The sequence below is a fragment of the Mobula birostris genome, chromosome 5 (assembly GCF_030028105.1).
Source record: "Mobula birostris isolate sMobBir1 chromosome 5, sMobBir1.hap1, whole genome shotgun sequence".
In the NCBI taxonomy this organism is placed as follows: Eukaryota; Metazoa; Chordata; class Chondrichthyes; order Myliobatiformes; family Myliobatidae; genus Mobula; species Mobula birostris.
In genome coordinates, this window is record NC_092374.1 from 130,371,634 (window position 1) to 130,387,695 (window position 16,062).

General features: G+C 39.0%; 1 protein-coding gene across 1 annotated transcript in view; it reads right to left on the reverse strand.

Moving 5' to 3' along the window:
- arl5a (ADP-ribosylation factor-like 5A) overlaps positions 1-15,671 on the reverse strand; it is a 46,475-nt gene extending 30,804 nt beyond the window's left edge. The window contains exons 1-2 of the mRNA XM_072258678.1: positions 15,363-15,671; positions 4,629-4,689 (exon numbers count right to left, since the gene is read on the reverse strand). Of these exons, the coding sequence (XP_072114779.1) occupies positions 4,629-4,689; positions 15,363-15,408 (107 nt within the window). The 5' untranslated portion in view covers positions 15,409-15,671. The remainder of the gene's footprint in view (positions 1-4,628; positions 4,690-15,362) is intronic.
- Positions 15,672-16,062: the final 391 nt, after the last annotated feature.

The following is a 16,062-nucleotide window of genomic DNA, read 5'->3' on the forward strand; positions in this document are numbered from 1 at the left end:
AGACAATGTTTCTATGCTATCTTACATATTTATATTTGCTGTTTTTTTTTTATTATGTTCTTTATCTTATAATGGTTTTTTTCCTGCTGCACTGGATCCAGGTTAACAATTATTTCGTTCTCTTTTACACTTGTGTACTGGAAATGACATTTAATAATCTTGAATCTCAATCCTATATAAACAGTTAACATTTCAGGGCAGGTCTCTTCATCAGGTCCTCCCTCATGAGGAGTTTTGGCCCAAAATATCAACTGTTTATTCCCCTCCATAGATGCTGCCTCATTTGCTGAGTTTTTCCAGTTTAAGATGGTGCCATTGAAGACCAGCGACAGCTTACTGATAGTTTGAAAGGCAAGAAATTCAACAAAAAACATTATTAATAACACCTTTCCTGAAATAAATTATGGTTAAGTATCATTGCAAACAATGAAGAGGTAAGCAAAGGTGAAGCAAATTCAAGGGATGAGCCATGCTGTTGCATTGCAAAAGCAACACAGAGAGAAAAGGAGCGAGTGATTTGGAGAGGAGTTTTCATGCCCATCCAACTAACCCGGGTGCTCCAAGTGCCAAGCTGACTTGGAGAGGAGTTTTCATGTCCATCCAATTAACCCGGGTGCTCCAAGCGCCAAGCTGACCTGGAGAGGAGTTTTCATGCCCATCCAACTAACCCGGGTGCTCCAAGCGCCAAGCTGATTTGGAGAGGAGTTTTCATGCCCATCCAACTAACCCGGATGCGGCAAGCGGCAAGCACCAAGCTGACTTGGAGAGGTCAAGAATGGCTTTGGGCTGGGCCAGGACCCAGGTCCTAATGCAAGACACAATCCGCTGTTTGGACAATTTAAATGCTGGCTCCGTTACACTGGAGATGCAGGATGTAGGGAGCGGAGGCAGGAGTTGGGCCAATTTTGTTCACTTTCCCACAGTAGGAAAGGAAACCATCAGAAAATGCGAAATATGCGAGACAATATTATACAAATTATATACATCTTTAAATATCAACTAGTCCTTCACAGCTTTCACAATGTTTGAGAAAACATCAGACAAGGTGAGTAGTTAACTAAGTATCCCAATCAAAGAATAGTCTATCCATGTCACTAAGAATGCTGGAACTGGTATTCCAACGTCATGGAATGATGGATCATATGCCAAAATCGTGTTATCCAAGCAAAGAGGATTGTGCTACAGACTTGATTCTACATGGACATTTGTTGTTTCAAATGAAATGGTTTCCTCTTTTTCCAAAATCCATTTAACAACACTCACACAACACTTTTCCTCCTGGGACAAGCACACACAATGCTTGTTGTCCATAGTGAACAAGCTGCTTCCTAAATTAACAAACAGTGAACAAGAAAGCGAAGTGTTTTCTTGATTTCTTTACTTCCTTCTGCACCTTCCTACCAACCAAAAGAAAATGAAAGTATCTGAAGCAGTTTCTAATTTAAAATCAAGACCAAGTATTTTTAATTTGTAGATGTCTGTTAATGTTATCAAATTCATCACTGCAAAAAGTTCCCTTCTAGATCTATTCCTTTAGCTGTGAAAGCTGATCTTAAAAGATGGTTGAAAATTGATTAAATAATTATACTGAGGAATACACTGGTCAATTTTTAGAAAACTAAAATAGAACAAATGCCTAACTTGCCTGCACTCCCAAAAACACTATAACCATCTCCAATCCAGAGGTATTGCTGGTTTCAGGTGTTTTTTTAGAACCAGATTTAAAGAAAACTCACTCATGCTCATCCTAATCTGCTTTTAAAACCAACTTGCACTGGTTTGGTCAATTTAATTTATTTACTAATTTCTTGAGCTATAATGTGGAATAGGCCCATCTAGCCTTTTGAACCATACCGCCTAGCAACCTCCGACAAACACTAACTTAATCATGGGACAATTTACAACGACCAGTTTACCTAATAACCAGTATGTCTTTAAACTGCGGAAGGAAACTAGAGCACCTGTAAAAAAACCCACGTGTTCCACAAGGAGGAAAGTACAGCCTCCTTAAAAGACTGATGCCTAAAGCAGTAATAGCGTCACGCTAACCTCCACGCTACCATAGTGCCCTGAATTTCAAAAGTCAGTGGAAACCTCAGACCTTTATACAGATCAAAATAGTAGAAGCAAAAAGAAAGAAAAACATTGGGAACTAAAGCATTGCCCACCAAATCCACCTAAATTAGTTGAATCAATGATTCCACTAAGTTACAGCAAACCAAATAGTGCAGTACTCTTATACTTGCAGACATTTCTTTCAGCATTCCTGACCAAGTGCACTTCAGCTTCAAATCTTGTATCTTATTTAGTCATTCAGTCATACAGTATGATAACAGGCCCTTTTTATTTAATTTCATTAGTTTCATTTGGTCTCAGGAGTCAAACCAATGTCACAAGGTTGGTCTCTTCACCTGAGTGGGTACTCCTGGTCACACTCACTCAACTCCCTTCATCCTTAAAGACGGTAACCTAAATTTGTCTCCCTCAGCTCCTGTAAGCCATTAGGCATGGAGGTGATTTGAAGAATGGTTTAATGACTCTCTCTTTTTACTGCATTTTGCCCATATCCCTCTATCCATGCACCTGTGCAAATGTCACTTAAATGCTTCAATTGTACTTGCTTCTACTACTTCCTCTGACAGCTTGTTCCATTTAACTATCACCCTCTACTATCACCTCCCTCAGATTTCCTTTCTCACCATAAACCTAAGCCAGCGAGCTTCAGACTAACCTAACTTTGCAAAAAGATTTTGACTATCTACCCTACATGCCCCATAATTTTATAAACCTACATATGGTTAACCCTTTGCCTCCTGTGCTTCAGTGAAAACAATACCAGTCTATACAACCTCTACTAGTACCTCAAACCCTCCACTCTGGGCAACATCCTGGTGAATTGTTTCTGACACTCCTTCTAGTGCTAACACAAACTTTCTACAGTGTGTTAACCAGAGTTACATATAATATTCCAAGTGAGGCCGAACCATTGCTTTGTAGAGCTGCACATGATATCTCAACTGTTATATTTGATAAGCAAGCTATTGGCTTCCTCAGCATCCCATCCAACATATTTATTGTTTATTATTATTTCTTCTTTCTGTATTTGCACAGATTGTCTTCTGCACTCCAGTTGAAAAGACTTTCATTGATTCTGTTATGGTTTTTATTCTATAGATTTATTGAGTATGCCCACAAGAAAATAAATCTCAGGGTTGCATATGGTGGCATATATGTACTTTAATAATAAAATTTACTTTGAACTTTACATAACTATTTCCCTCTGTACATCAACCATGTAAAATGCATCAGCTTTAAAAGATTGCCAAGTGTCTTTTATTATAAATAATTTGAAACTATATCCTTGAGAGGTAAAGATACAACCTGGTGATCAGTCTGTATTTTGCCAATTTGAGAGGGGAACCAAATCCTACGATAAATCATCAAGGTCCAAATTAACAGTAAGGACATTTCAGAGCTGAAAGCTATCCTGACACCAATTATTTAGCATCTTCAAAACAAATACAAAGAAACATTTCACTAAGCGTAGATTTCTAATATGTAATGTATGCATAAATAGGTGATTAATTCTTGAATGCAAGGCTCCAAAATGCTCACTTGGTTTTTATATTTTGTTTAGCATTTCTCCCAAAAAAGCATAAAACAATTGTTTTATGCTTGACTATATTGGAAACCACTGCTTTTTTTTTAATATAAATAATACTTTTCATAAGATTTGCACTTCCTCACAAAATCATGTATCTTTCACACTCACTGGAAGAAAGTGGTATAGCAGCTAAACTAACCGTTTATCACCTTACTCATTTTTATTGGCTAAGTATTTGCACATTACCCACATGATATAATTGTTTTAATTATGTAGCCTATTAATTCATTCCTATCTAAGGAATTGTCTGTATCTCATCTATAAAAGTGAGATTTTTCAGAGTGCTATGTTAATACCTTTGTCTTACATTAATTCTCCTCTTAGCATAGTTCCTCAGCTCTTTATTTACGATGCTTATTATTTGTATGTTTGTTTGTACTCTAAAATAAATTGAAATCTTGGAATTAAGACTGGTCGCCATTCTTGACTCCTGGAAGACCCCCAAGGATCAGAAATTAAACAGAGAACAAACAACTAGCAAACCAAGATGCACAATAAGTTTGAAACATTAAGCTACATGGGAAATTTCAGGCATTTATTCTGGAGGATTAAACCTATTTTCTCATTTTAGAAACCAAACAAAGAATAAATTGAAGCTGGTATGGAACATTCCAGTCCAAAATCCTGTATCATGACTACCAGGCTTATTCTCCACTGGCCTCCATGATAGCAATTGCAGTGGAGTGAAAATGGTAAATTCATGATCACCATCAATTTAAATGTACCAGTAAGTGATCAGGCGACATAGTTAATTGTCCTCTGAATTCAAAGAGGGAAAAGGGAGGGTATTGCTAAGATTTGAAACACCATTAGACATTTATAGCAGTATTCTCTGCAAAATTTACAATAAAAATATCATATAATCAGTATCCCATTTAAAACTAAACAAAAATCTGCATTGTCAAAAATACATTCTTGTTAATATTAAAGGAGAAAAGCTTTCTGGAACAGACTATGTACTTACAACTGGTAAAGAATTGTTGTTTTTCCAGCATTGTCTAACCCCACGATAATCACTTTATGCTCTAAAAGAAAAATAAATCAAAATTTAATGGACCACAAAAGTATAAGCACATTTTATCAACACAGATGAAAAATTAAATGTTACGTAAGTAACTTGCAGGATTTTTTTCTCAGTTATGAGAATTAACTGAATTGTGTAATCAAAAATTTCAAGAAATGATAATTAAAGTACATTTGTAGAACAATATTTGCTATGTATGACTATCATACATGGAGTTACTTTCTTCATAACAATGAGAATAACTCAAGATCTGAGGATTTGAAAAAATGGCATCCAAAGCATTCTCATCCTTACATTGTTGGAATTTCTCAGCGTACTTCACCCAATTTAACCTGGCTATAAAAACAACCACTGAAACTCAAAGTACTCATTTTTCATTTGTTGAATACAACTTGATGTTCTTATTTCTGGGAACTGAATAACAGCATCTTCCATGTTATTATACAGTATGGAGTAAAGCAGATTGCTGTTATTGCTTCCATAGAATAAGCATACACTCTTTTACAGTCTGGATTATTAAAATATGCAGCTTTATGAGACGTGCAAAAGATATAAAGTTTGGAAGGGAATACTTTTCAAACTAAGCCAAGGTAAAAAGTGTGCCAAAATATAAATGAAACTTCACATTAGCTCTGGGCACCATGGTAGTGTAGCGGTTAGCATGACACTATTACAGTTCAGGGTACTCTGGAGTTTGGAGTTCAATCCTGGTGCCATTCAGTAAAGAGTCTGTACATCCTCCCTGTGGAATGTGCTCCCAGGTGTTCCCCAGGTGCTCCGGATTCCTCCAACAGTTCAAAGACATACTGTGTAGGTTAACTGGTCATTGTAAATTGTCTCGTGATTAGACTATGGTGAATCAGGGTTTGGGGTGGCATGACTCAAAAGGCTGGAAAGGCAAATTCCATGCTGTATCTATCAATAAATAAACAAATAAAGATTTCCGGTGTTATGACACAATTGGGATCGACATTCTCAGTGCATGCTAGTTGGTTTTGTCAATCTGTTCAATTCTGGATCTGCTACTTTAAATAATAAGTAATTAGACTAGAGGTCAGATAATAATAGAAGTCAATACCAGCACCATTGTGGAACAAGCATTGTGTACACTACAATGAAAGTTATTAAATGGAAGACTCACCGACTTTTGGAATTAAATGGAAATTCTCTTTACGAGAACTTCTCAATAGCAGGCACACTTTCTTTCATCAGCCACATGGTATTTCATAATCACAAGGTAGTCAAAAACCTTGGTCTGACCTTCCTAGACCCTCTTTCACACAATTATCGCTTAGCTTTTGAAACAAAGGTCCTTCTGAGCAATATCCACTCATTCATAGGATATGACTGAGAAGGATCACATGTATTGTCCACAATAAATGATCACAAGAAGCCAGTTCCAAGTTTTCCCTTTTCATCTACTATTCAAGCAAGAGGAGGCATTCTTTCAGCTAAGAGACAGTGAATTTTTTGCTGTGGAGAAATGTAGATGGTCTGTTTTCCTAGGTCAATATATGATCACTAAGGGAATAACAGAATGGGAATACAAAGTAAAAGTGGAACACCCAGAACATTGATTCTTGGAGGCTACCCAAGATTACTTGCTTACATTATTAGGCCAGGACTTAAAACATGCAAATTTGTGAATCAGATGTCATCTGAAAGTGCCCATATCATAATTTGCACCATCCCATTGTGCTAACCATTCTGCACAGGACTCATCAAAAAAGCCTTAATAAATGCTAGATACTACTGAAATTTCTGTAGATATTCAGCAGGCTGGATAGCATCCTGAAGAATGGAAAGTAAAAAGCCTAAGAAACAGATGTAGCATGCCACTGGTTCCTTCAGCCTACTCTACTGTTGAATATGATTTATTTGAAAAGCTTAGAAATATTTATTGCAAACAATTTTGGCCATCTAAGACATACTATTGATCTTCCCTTAAAAAAACAAAAGGCATTACATGGTTAAGATGGTTTACAAAAAAAATTAAAAATTAAAGCAAGCAAGTCTGCTTTTGTTCATATTATAAGAACATAAGGAATAGGTGCAGGAGTAGGCCATCTGGCCCATCGAGCCTGCTCCACCATTCAATAAGATCATGGCTGATCTGGCCACGGGACTCATCTCCACCTACCTACCTTTTCCCCAAAGCCCTTAATTCCCCGACTATGCAAAAATCTATCCAACCTTGTCTTAAATATACTTACTGAGGAAGCCTCCACTGCTTCATTGGGCTGAGAATTCCACAGATTCACCACACTCTGGGAGAAGCAGTTCCTCCTCACCTCCATCCTAAATCTACTCCCCCGAATCCTGAGGCTATGTTCCCTAGTTCTAGTCTCACCTATCAGTGGAAACAACTTTCCTGCCTCTATCCTATCTATCCCTTTCATAATTTTATGTTTCTATAAGATCTCCTCTCATTCTTCTGAATTCCAGCGAGTACAGTCCCAGGCAACCCAGGCTCTCATCAGTCTAAAACCCTCTTCTCTGGAATCAGCCTGGTGAAACTCTTCTGCACCACCACCACCAGGGGGCGAATCAATGGGAAGGTTTGTAGAAATCTACTGCAATAACAAATTAATGAATTAACGAATATAATGACAGTAGTTACACACACCCAGGGGTATGTTACATCATTTTGTATAAAATGGGCACCCCAGTAGCATAGCAGTTAGTGCGACACTATTACAGCTTGGGGCATCAGAGTTCAGAATTCAATCCCATCTTCCTCTGAAAGGCGTCTCTGTACGTCTTCCCAGGGAAATGTGTGGGTTTTCTCTGGGTGCTCCGGTTTCCTCCCACAGGCCAGGTAGGTTAATGGTCGTTGTAAATTGTCCCATGATTGGTTTAGGATTAAATCAGGGTTGTCTGGGATGGCTGGCAGGCCAGAGAGTTGGGGGGGGGGGGGGGTGGCTCAGCTTGAAGGGGCAGAAGGGTCTATTCCATGCTCTATCTCTCAAAATAAATAAGAATAAATAATAAAATATATAGCAGAGCTGTAGGAGTTAAACTAAGTCCATGCTGGCTATAGTCCAATACACAATAATGTCCTCTTACTATTACTCTTGTATTTACTGTCCTACACTGTCATATAGAAAAGTCAGTTTACAGAAAGTTCTCGAAGAACCCTGAGGTAACCCAGGAGTTCCTCATAATTCAATATGTTAAAAAAGCTACCCTTTTTACAGGTATAAATTAAATTCTTAATAATGCCCTACCATTTGATAGATGTTAATTTCACTTTAACTAATAGTACTAAACAGTCCAAAGATTAACGTCCTTGCTTTACCTAAATATCTGGTATCAGACACTAATGTCAAATAATTGGTACTGAATTTGAGGCTGAAGATCTAGATCAACAGTTCCCAACCTAGGGTCCACAGACCCCTCAATTAATAGGAGTCCATGGCATAATAAAAGATCGGGAACCCTTGACCTAGATGATCCATGCAAGAGCTGATCCAAGACTAACAATGGTTGCTGAAAATAAGAAAAAAATCAACACATCGATCCAAATGGTTTATGTAACATTTATAAAATTGGATTATCCATTATTCTTTCTACAAGCTAAGCTGTTAGTGCCACTTAGTGGTTTACTTGTATAAACTATCAGCCATGTGGTGCAGCTGAGAAGTCTTGTCCCATGACACTTTCGTAATATGAAGTGATATCCTTTTTCATTCAACACCAATAGAACTCTGTATCTACACATTTTATTAAAACTAAGCTATTAAAATATTGTCATCAATAAATAACAAGTTCAATAAAATTGGCACTTATCTTCCCATTCTGCCAAAATATTTTAAAATAAAATACACATACTATCAGACCTGTTTTTTCATCGTTCTCATTTTTTTAGACATTCTATTCAGTCAAAATGGAAATCACACAATTAAATTCCTAAACGCAACTTTATTACTAATTCCTGATTCACTATCAGCATTATAAAATTAATTATATAGGCATAAACACACAGCTGTTTATTCAGGTCTGCTAGTGCAAATTAATTGGACAACAGCAACACCTACGACAGGCTGCTGTTTATTGATTACAGCGCAGCATTCAACACCGTTATCCCCTCAATACTAATCAATAAATCTCAAAGCCTGGGCCACTGTACCTCCCTCTGCAATTGGATCCTTGATACCCTCATCAGGAGACCACAGCTAGTTGCAGATCGGAAATAACATCTCCTCCTCGCTGACAATCAACACAGGCTCACCTCAAGGTTACGTGCTTAGAACGCTGCTCATGACTGTGTACCTAGACACAGCTAAAAAGCAATCTATAAATTTTCAAATGGCACAATTATTGTTGGTGGACAAGGCGATGCTCAGGAGTGAGATCTGTCAGCTGGTTGAGTGGTGTCGCAATAACAACTTTGCAAACAACTTCAGTAAGACCAAGGAATTGATTGGGGACTGTAGGGAAGGGAAAATGGGAAATTTTCAAAAAGTGATACCTCAAGAAGGCAGTGTCCACCATGAAGTACCCACACCATCCAGGACATAGCCTCTTCTCATTGCTACCATAAACAGATGAGGTACAGGAGCCTGAAGCCGCACATTCAACATATTAAGAACAACTTCTTCCTCTTCACCATCAGACTTCTGAATTGTTCGTGAGCCTGTGAACACTACCTCACTATTATGCTCTCATGCTGCACTATTTACTCTTATTGCGATTAATAGCAATGTATTGCACTGCTCTGCTGCTGCAAAACAACACATGTCATGGATTATCTCACTGATAATAAACATGATTCTGATGCTGGTTTCCCCCCACAATTCAAGGTGTTTCAGTGGACTTTGGGAGTTACAAAGGCATGAGAAGTGCTACTTAAATTCAAGACTTGCTTTCCAATTCAGATTATAAATTAACATGAGTTCAAGCTCAATAAATTGAAGGAAGCTTACTGAACTTTTTAAAATGGTCTTGAATGAGACATGGTTGACCTTAAAGCAAACATAAATCACAGCTTTCTGCAGATGCTTTCACATAATTTTCAGTGTAACATGTGGAATACAACTCCACTGCAAGAGTTGGTACCAGGAATTGGAATGTTACTGTCACATGTACCAAGATACAGTGAAAAGCTTGTCTTGCATAAAGTTCATACAGATCAATTTATGACACAGTGTACTGAGGGAGCACAGGGTAGAACAATAACAGAATGAAGTGTAACAGCTACAGAGGAAGTTCAATGCAGACAGACAAGATACAAGATCATATCAAGGTAAGAAGATATGTAAAAAGTCATCCAACATTAAATTTCTGACACAGCAAAGACAGGGTTAACATTCAAAATAGGTACAAATATAACTTTGGTATTACTGGCTACTTCTCATCGTGTGCAACTGCATGTGTGACCAGCTTCATGTAAAAAAAACCTCGGGTTTTAAACAAAAAATGCTGGAATCATTCAACAGGTCAGGCAACATCTGTGGAAAGAGAACGAGGCCAAACTTTTTAGGTCAAAGACCCTTTGTCATAATTGGGGAAAAATATACCCAAGCTACTGAGTGTTTCCAAGTGTCTTTTTTGTTTTTACTTCAGATTTAAAACATCTGCACTTTTATGTTTGATTTTCATTCCTTCAGGTTTACTGTGTTTCATGAGTTAATAAGATTAGTTACTCAAAGTTATTGTTCCAAATGATTAATGGACAATCAAAAATTCTCAAATCATTACTCACCAAAAAGTGAGTACGCATTACGCATTAAAAAATACAAGGAGCACAAACAATTAGTAATTTATAACTGACAATATAAAGAAAATTGTTTCTTTCTATTTCTCCTCACAAGCATAATCCTTCTTCCTACAAGCTCTGTATTAGTCATTGGTGAAGTTACCGAAGACTGGGAGGGGGCAAGTGTTGTTCTTTTGTTTAAAAAGGGTCGCAAGGACAAGCCAAGAAACTACAGGATGGTCAACCTGATATCAGTAGTGGGGAAGTTACAGAAGAGAATTATTAGGGACAGAATCTACCAACACTTGGACAGACCTAGTGTGATTAGGACCAGTCAGCATGGCAGGGGAAGTCTTGCTTGAGAAAGCATTCAAGTTTTTTTGAAGAGATACCCAAAAGGTAAATGAACGTAGAGCAGTATATGTTATCTATGTGGACTTCAGTGAAGCCTTCAACAAGTACCTACACGGTAGGCTAGTCTGGGAGCTTAGGTCACATGGAATCCAGGAAAAGCTAGTTAAACAACTTGGATCCACTCTAATTTGCCTACCATCACAACAGGTCAAAAGCAGATGTAATTTCATTGGTTCTTCACTCAGCCCTAGAATATCTAGACAGTGAAGATACATACATCAGGATGCTCTGCATTGACTACAGCTCTGAATTCAATACCGTCATCCCATCAACACTAACCAATAAGCTCCAAGATCTTGGCCTCAATACTAACCAATAAGCTCCAAAATCTTGACTATAATACCTCCTTGTGCAACCAGATCCTCAATTTCCTCACTTGGCAACAACATCTCCTTCACAATCACGATCAGCGCAGGTGCACCATTAGGCTGTGTGCTTAGCCCCCTGCTCTATGTGCTTTACATTTATAACCGTGAAGCTAAGCCCTGCTCCAATGCCATATTTAAATTTGGAGATGGCAGCACTGTTGTTTTGCCAAATCAATGTTGGCGATGCATCAGTATAGAGCAGGCAGATTGGAAATCTGGCATGGTGGTGTCACAACAACTTCTCAGCAATAATCCTCTGATTATTGACCACAGGAAGACAACACTGGAGATCCATGAGCCAGTCCACATCAGGGTATCAGAGGTGGAGAGGATCAGCAACTTGAAATTCCTCAGCATCATCATTTCAAAGAATCTGTCCTGGGTCCGCACTTAAGTGACCTTATAAGGAAGCCATGCAATGCCTTTACTTTCTTATAAGCTTGCAAAGATTCAGCACATCATCTAAAACTCTGACAAACTTCCATAGATGTGCAGTGGTGGCATCATGGCCTGGTATGGAAACAGCAATGCCCTTGAACGGAAAAGCTTACAGAAAGTAAGGATACAGCCCAGTCCATCATGGGTAAAACCCTCCTCACCACTGAGCACATTTACCAGGAACGCTGTCACAGGAAAACAGCATCCATCATCAAGGAGCCCTACCATCCAGGCCACACTCTCTTCTCGCTGCTGCCAACAGGAAGAAGGTAGAGGAGCCTAAAGTTCCACAGTACCAGGTTCAGGAATAGTGATTACCTCTCAACCATCAGACTCTGGAGCCAGAGGCAATAACTTCACTCACAATAATATTGAACCGATTCCACAAACTATGGACTCACTTTCAAGGACTCTACAGCTCTCAATATTTATTCTTATGTATTATTATTTTGTTTTTTTTTCTTTCTGTGCTTGCAGTTTGTCATCTTTTGCAAATTGGTTGTTTGTTTTTGCTGTGCATGTTTGTGCAATGACTCTATTCCATTTCTTTGTATTAACTATGAATGCCTGCAAGAAAATTAATCTCAGGGTTGTATATGTTGATATATATGTACTTTAATAATATTGACTTGGAACTCTGAAGTAGAATAAAAACTCGCTCAGGAAGTAGGAAGCAGAGGGTAGTAGTTAAAGGCTGTTCCTTGGAATGGAGGCCAGTAGTTAGTAGTGTGCCTCAGGCATCAGTGTTGGGACCATTGCTACTATTATTTACATAAATGATTAATCTGCGAATGCACAAGGATCGATCAGTAAATATGTGGATGATAGTGAAGAAGATTATTGTCAATTACCAGAGGATCTTGATCAGCGAGGGAATTAAGCCGAGGAGCAGCAAAGGGATCTCAATACACAGGTAAGTGTGAGGTGATGCAGTTTGGAAAGTCAAACGAGAATGGTGGGGCACTAGGGAGTGTAATGGAACAGAGGAACCTAGGAGTGCAAGTGTATAGTTGATTGACAGCCACAACACAGGTGAAGAGAATGGTGAAAAAGGCATATAGGACATTGGTTTCACCAGCTAGGGCATTGAGCATAGGAGTTGAAACATTGTATTACAGTTGTACAAGTCATTGGTGAGGCCACATTTGAAGTACTGTGTAGTTTTAGTCATGATGTTATAGGAAAGATGTGGTTGAACTGGAAAGGGTGCAGAAAAAAATTTATGACGATGTTGCCAGGACTAGAGGGTTAGAGTTATAGGGAGAGGGTGGCCAGGCTGGGTCTTCATTATTTAGAACAGAGAATGAGAGGAAACCTATGGAAATGTTTACAATTAAGTCAAGCATAGGTAAGGTGAATGCTAACAGACATTTCTCCAAGGTAGAGAAGACCAAAGCTACATTAGGGGCAACATCTTAGAGTCTGCTGGGTGAGTCAAAGGGCCGATATCTGCACGTCTGCATCTAAGTAAATCTGAATCTTAAACTTCTGCACACAGCGCGTGGTGAGTACATGGAACAAGCAACCAGTAGAGATTGAGACAGGTATAAGCAGCTCTTGGTTAGGTACCTGGAGGGGCAGGGCTTACAGCAAGGGTTCTGAAACTTCTTTATGCCATGGACCAATACCATTAAGCAAGGGGTCCATGGAACCCAGGCTGGGAATCCCTGACTTAGAGGGATTTGGGTCAAATGCAGGAAATTTGCATTAACTGGTTGTTCACATTGGTTGGCGTGGACTCATGAGGCCGAAGGCTTGTATCCACGTTGTATTGCTCTATGACTCATTTTTAAGTTTATTTTTAGAAAATGCTAATGCATGAAATAAGACTGTTTTTATGTTATTACTGTTAGTATTTCACATCATTTCAGTATAGAACAGTGTTCCAGCTACTTTATGGAATGCCAGAGCTCTTGGCCAAGTCATCTGGAATTCTGCACAAAAGGTGCCATGTTTAAAATACAGTCATTAAATGAGAAAGAAACATTCTGACTGGGATTAACTTTTAAGAAAAAATATCCCATATATTTATACAATCCAAGCTGCACACCAAAACTGAGCTGCACTCTCACCATCCCATCTAAAATACAGGAACTCTCCAAACATTTATGAAAACAAATTAACTGAATTTAATTTGACAGAAACAATGCTGATAATGCTCAGTCCATTCACCACAGGAAGCACTATCAAATAATCCGAACAGGTTCGTCCCAAAATTATGACAGCGATTCATCCTTGTGAACTGTTCATAAACTGAACAGCTTGCAAATTAGAGCTGCAGTTGTGAACAGTTGTTCCTTAGATGCCTTCTTCACCGCAACAGCTGGCAAATCTATCCCTCTGTCTCCCAACCACTTGCTCGTATGTATGGGTTGTATACAAGTTAACACCTCACATTTATCTGCATTGAAATCCATTTGCCACTCCTCAGCCCACTTCCCTACCTGATCAAGATGCCCCTGTTAAGTGGGGAGGACTTGTACATCTTTACTCAGAATTTATGACATGCGCATAGAAAAGCAAAGATTCAAATCATCCCAAGAGTTACCGTAACATTAGGGCAGCACTGTAGCATGGTGGTTAGCTCCAGTGACCCAGGTTTAATTCCTGCCACTGTCTCTAAGAAGTGTATGCACTCTCCCAGTGATTGCGGGGGTTTCCTCCAGATGCTCTAGTTTCATCCCACAGTCCAAAGACCCAGGCTAATTGGTCACAGTAAATTACACTGTGATTAGGCTCAGGTTAAATTGGGGTTTGCGGGCAGCTCGAAGGGCAGGAAGGGCCTATTCTGTGCAGTGTCTCAATAAATAAAGAAATAAATAAAATGATTAGCTCAGCAGTAGACAAACAGAACACAATGTATTTGAACTCATGAAACAGAATGCTCAAATTAGATGAACTATGGTCTACTGAACTGCACTTGCACCTATAAGATGGTGTCAGTCACAAACACCATAGAAAACTTAGCAAAAATAAAAGTTTTTTTTAAACTCCATCCCCAAAAAGAACAGTTATTTATATTTTTGAAAAATGAGGCTCAGCAAAACAATAGATATCTTGTTCTTAAAGATAGCAGTGGATAGATATTGTAAAATGGGATGGCATGAAATGACTCTAAAAGAGGTTCTATGCATGTCAACCAGCATCAAGAAAACACAAGCACTGATTGCACTCTTTCTATGGAGATTAGACTTGAAGACATTAGAGAAAAAGGCCACAGAAATGAAATTAAGCTTTGTGAGAAATAAAAAGATTTAAGCTCAAACTCACCACTCGAAGGCACAGAGAAAATTTAGACACTGGACTAAGAATACATAAAATGCACATATCGCAAAAAGTATTATGTCCTATTATTTAAACAGTCCAGACTAGCCAATAGTGTTTTCCCTCTAATTTGAGTAAGACTGGGTGTCTGAAGTAAATTATTAAGTCTGAAATTTCAAGGGGATGAATTATTCATTGAAAATCTGGAGATACCAAGAAACGGATACCAAGCAAAACTGTGTTAATCTGATAGAAATATGACAGAGAGAATGGATCTAAAATTGTGACACTGAATAAATCTGATCTAATACACTGGATGTAGTGACAGAGTGAATTACATGTGGCAGATATTCAGTTGGAAATCAAGTTAAGGGTGTGATAACTAAATTAACAGCACGGCAACTGGCCGAAACCAAATGACCGAAGAGGTTGACTGGCTGAGTCCAATAGCAATGTGTTCAGTGAGCCCGATAACATCGGGATCTGGCCCACCTTGGTGATTGAAGAGTCTCCATAGTTTGGTGAATATGATTCCCATTCTCCAGGCAATGTAGTAACCGTCTAGCCAGCCACCAAGTCCGGTAAAGCCCGGGGCCTGCTGTTAGTCGCTTGGTTACAGCGAAAACCCCTCTCCGGGTCGTTCCAACAACCGGGTGAAACTCCGTCTCCGAAGCAGCAGCAGCAACACTATATCCTAACACGAGCTACCGCTCAGAAACGTATGGCCCGTGGGAAGAGCCATCTTAGTGAGGCCGAGAATAACTAACACCAGCCTGCCGCTCCCCCGACTCTCACCGACCAGCACAGAAAAAAACTACGCCTGCGCACCAGCCCGAGGTCCTGGCACTCCATCAGGTCCTGGCTCCCCATTGCGCATGCGCGACATGCTGCCGTCTGACATTCAGTACGCCTGTGTAGGACCGGCAGTGCCGGGGTTTTGAGTAAATGACATTTTCCAGTTGCATAGACGACTACTATCAATGAACAGAAGAGGGATGACAGGATTTATTTAGCAGTTCCTGTTGCTAACGTGAAATCTGTTCATTTTATAATTGATGGCAGTGCACATCTCACACAACCTCTCATGGTCCCAGAACAATATACAACCATTAAAGATCACCTACACCTCTACATTGTAAAGAGGCTGAATGGCGTGGTAAATGGTGGGGCATTGAAGAATGCAGTAGAACAG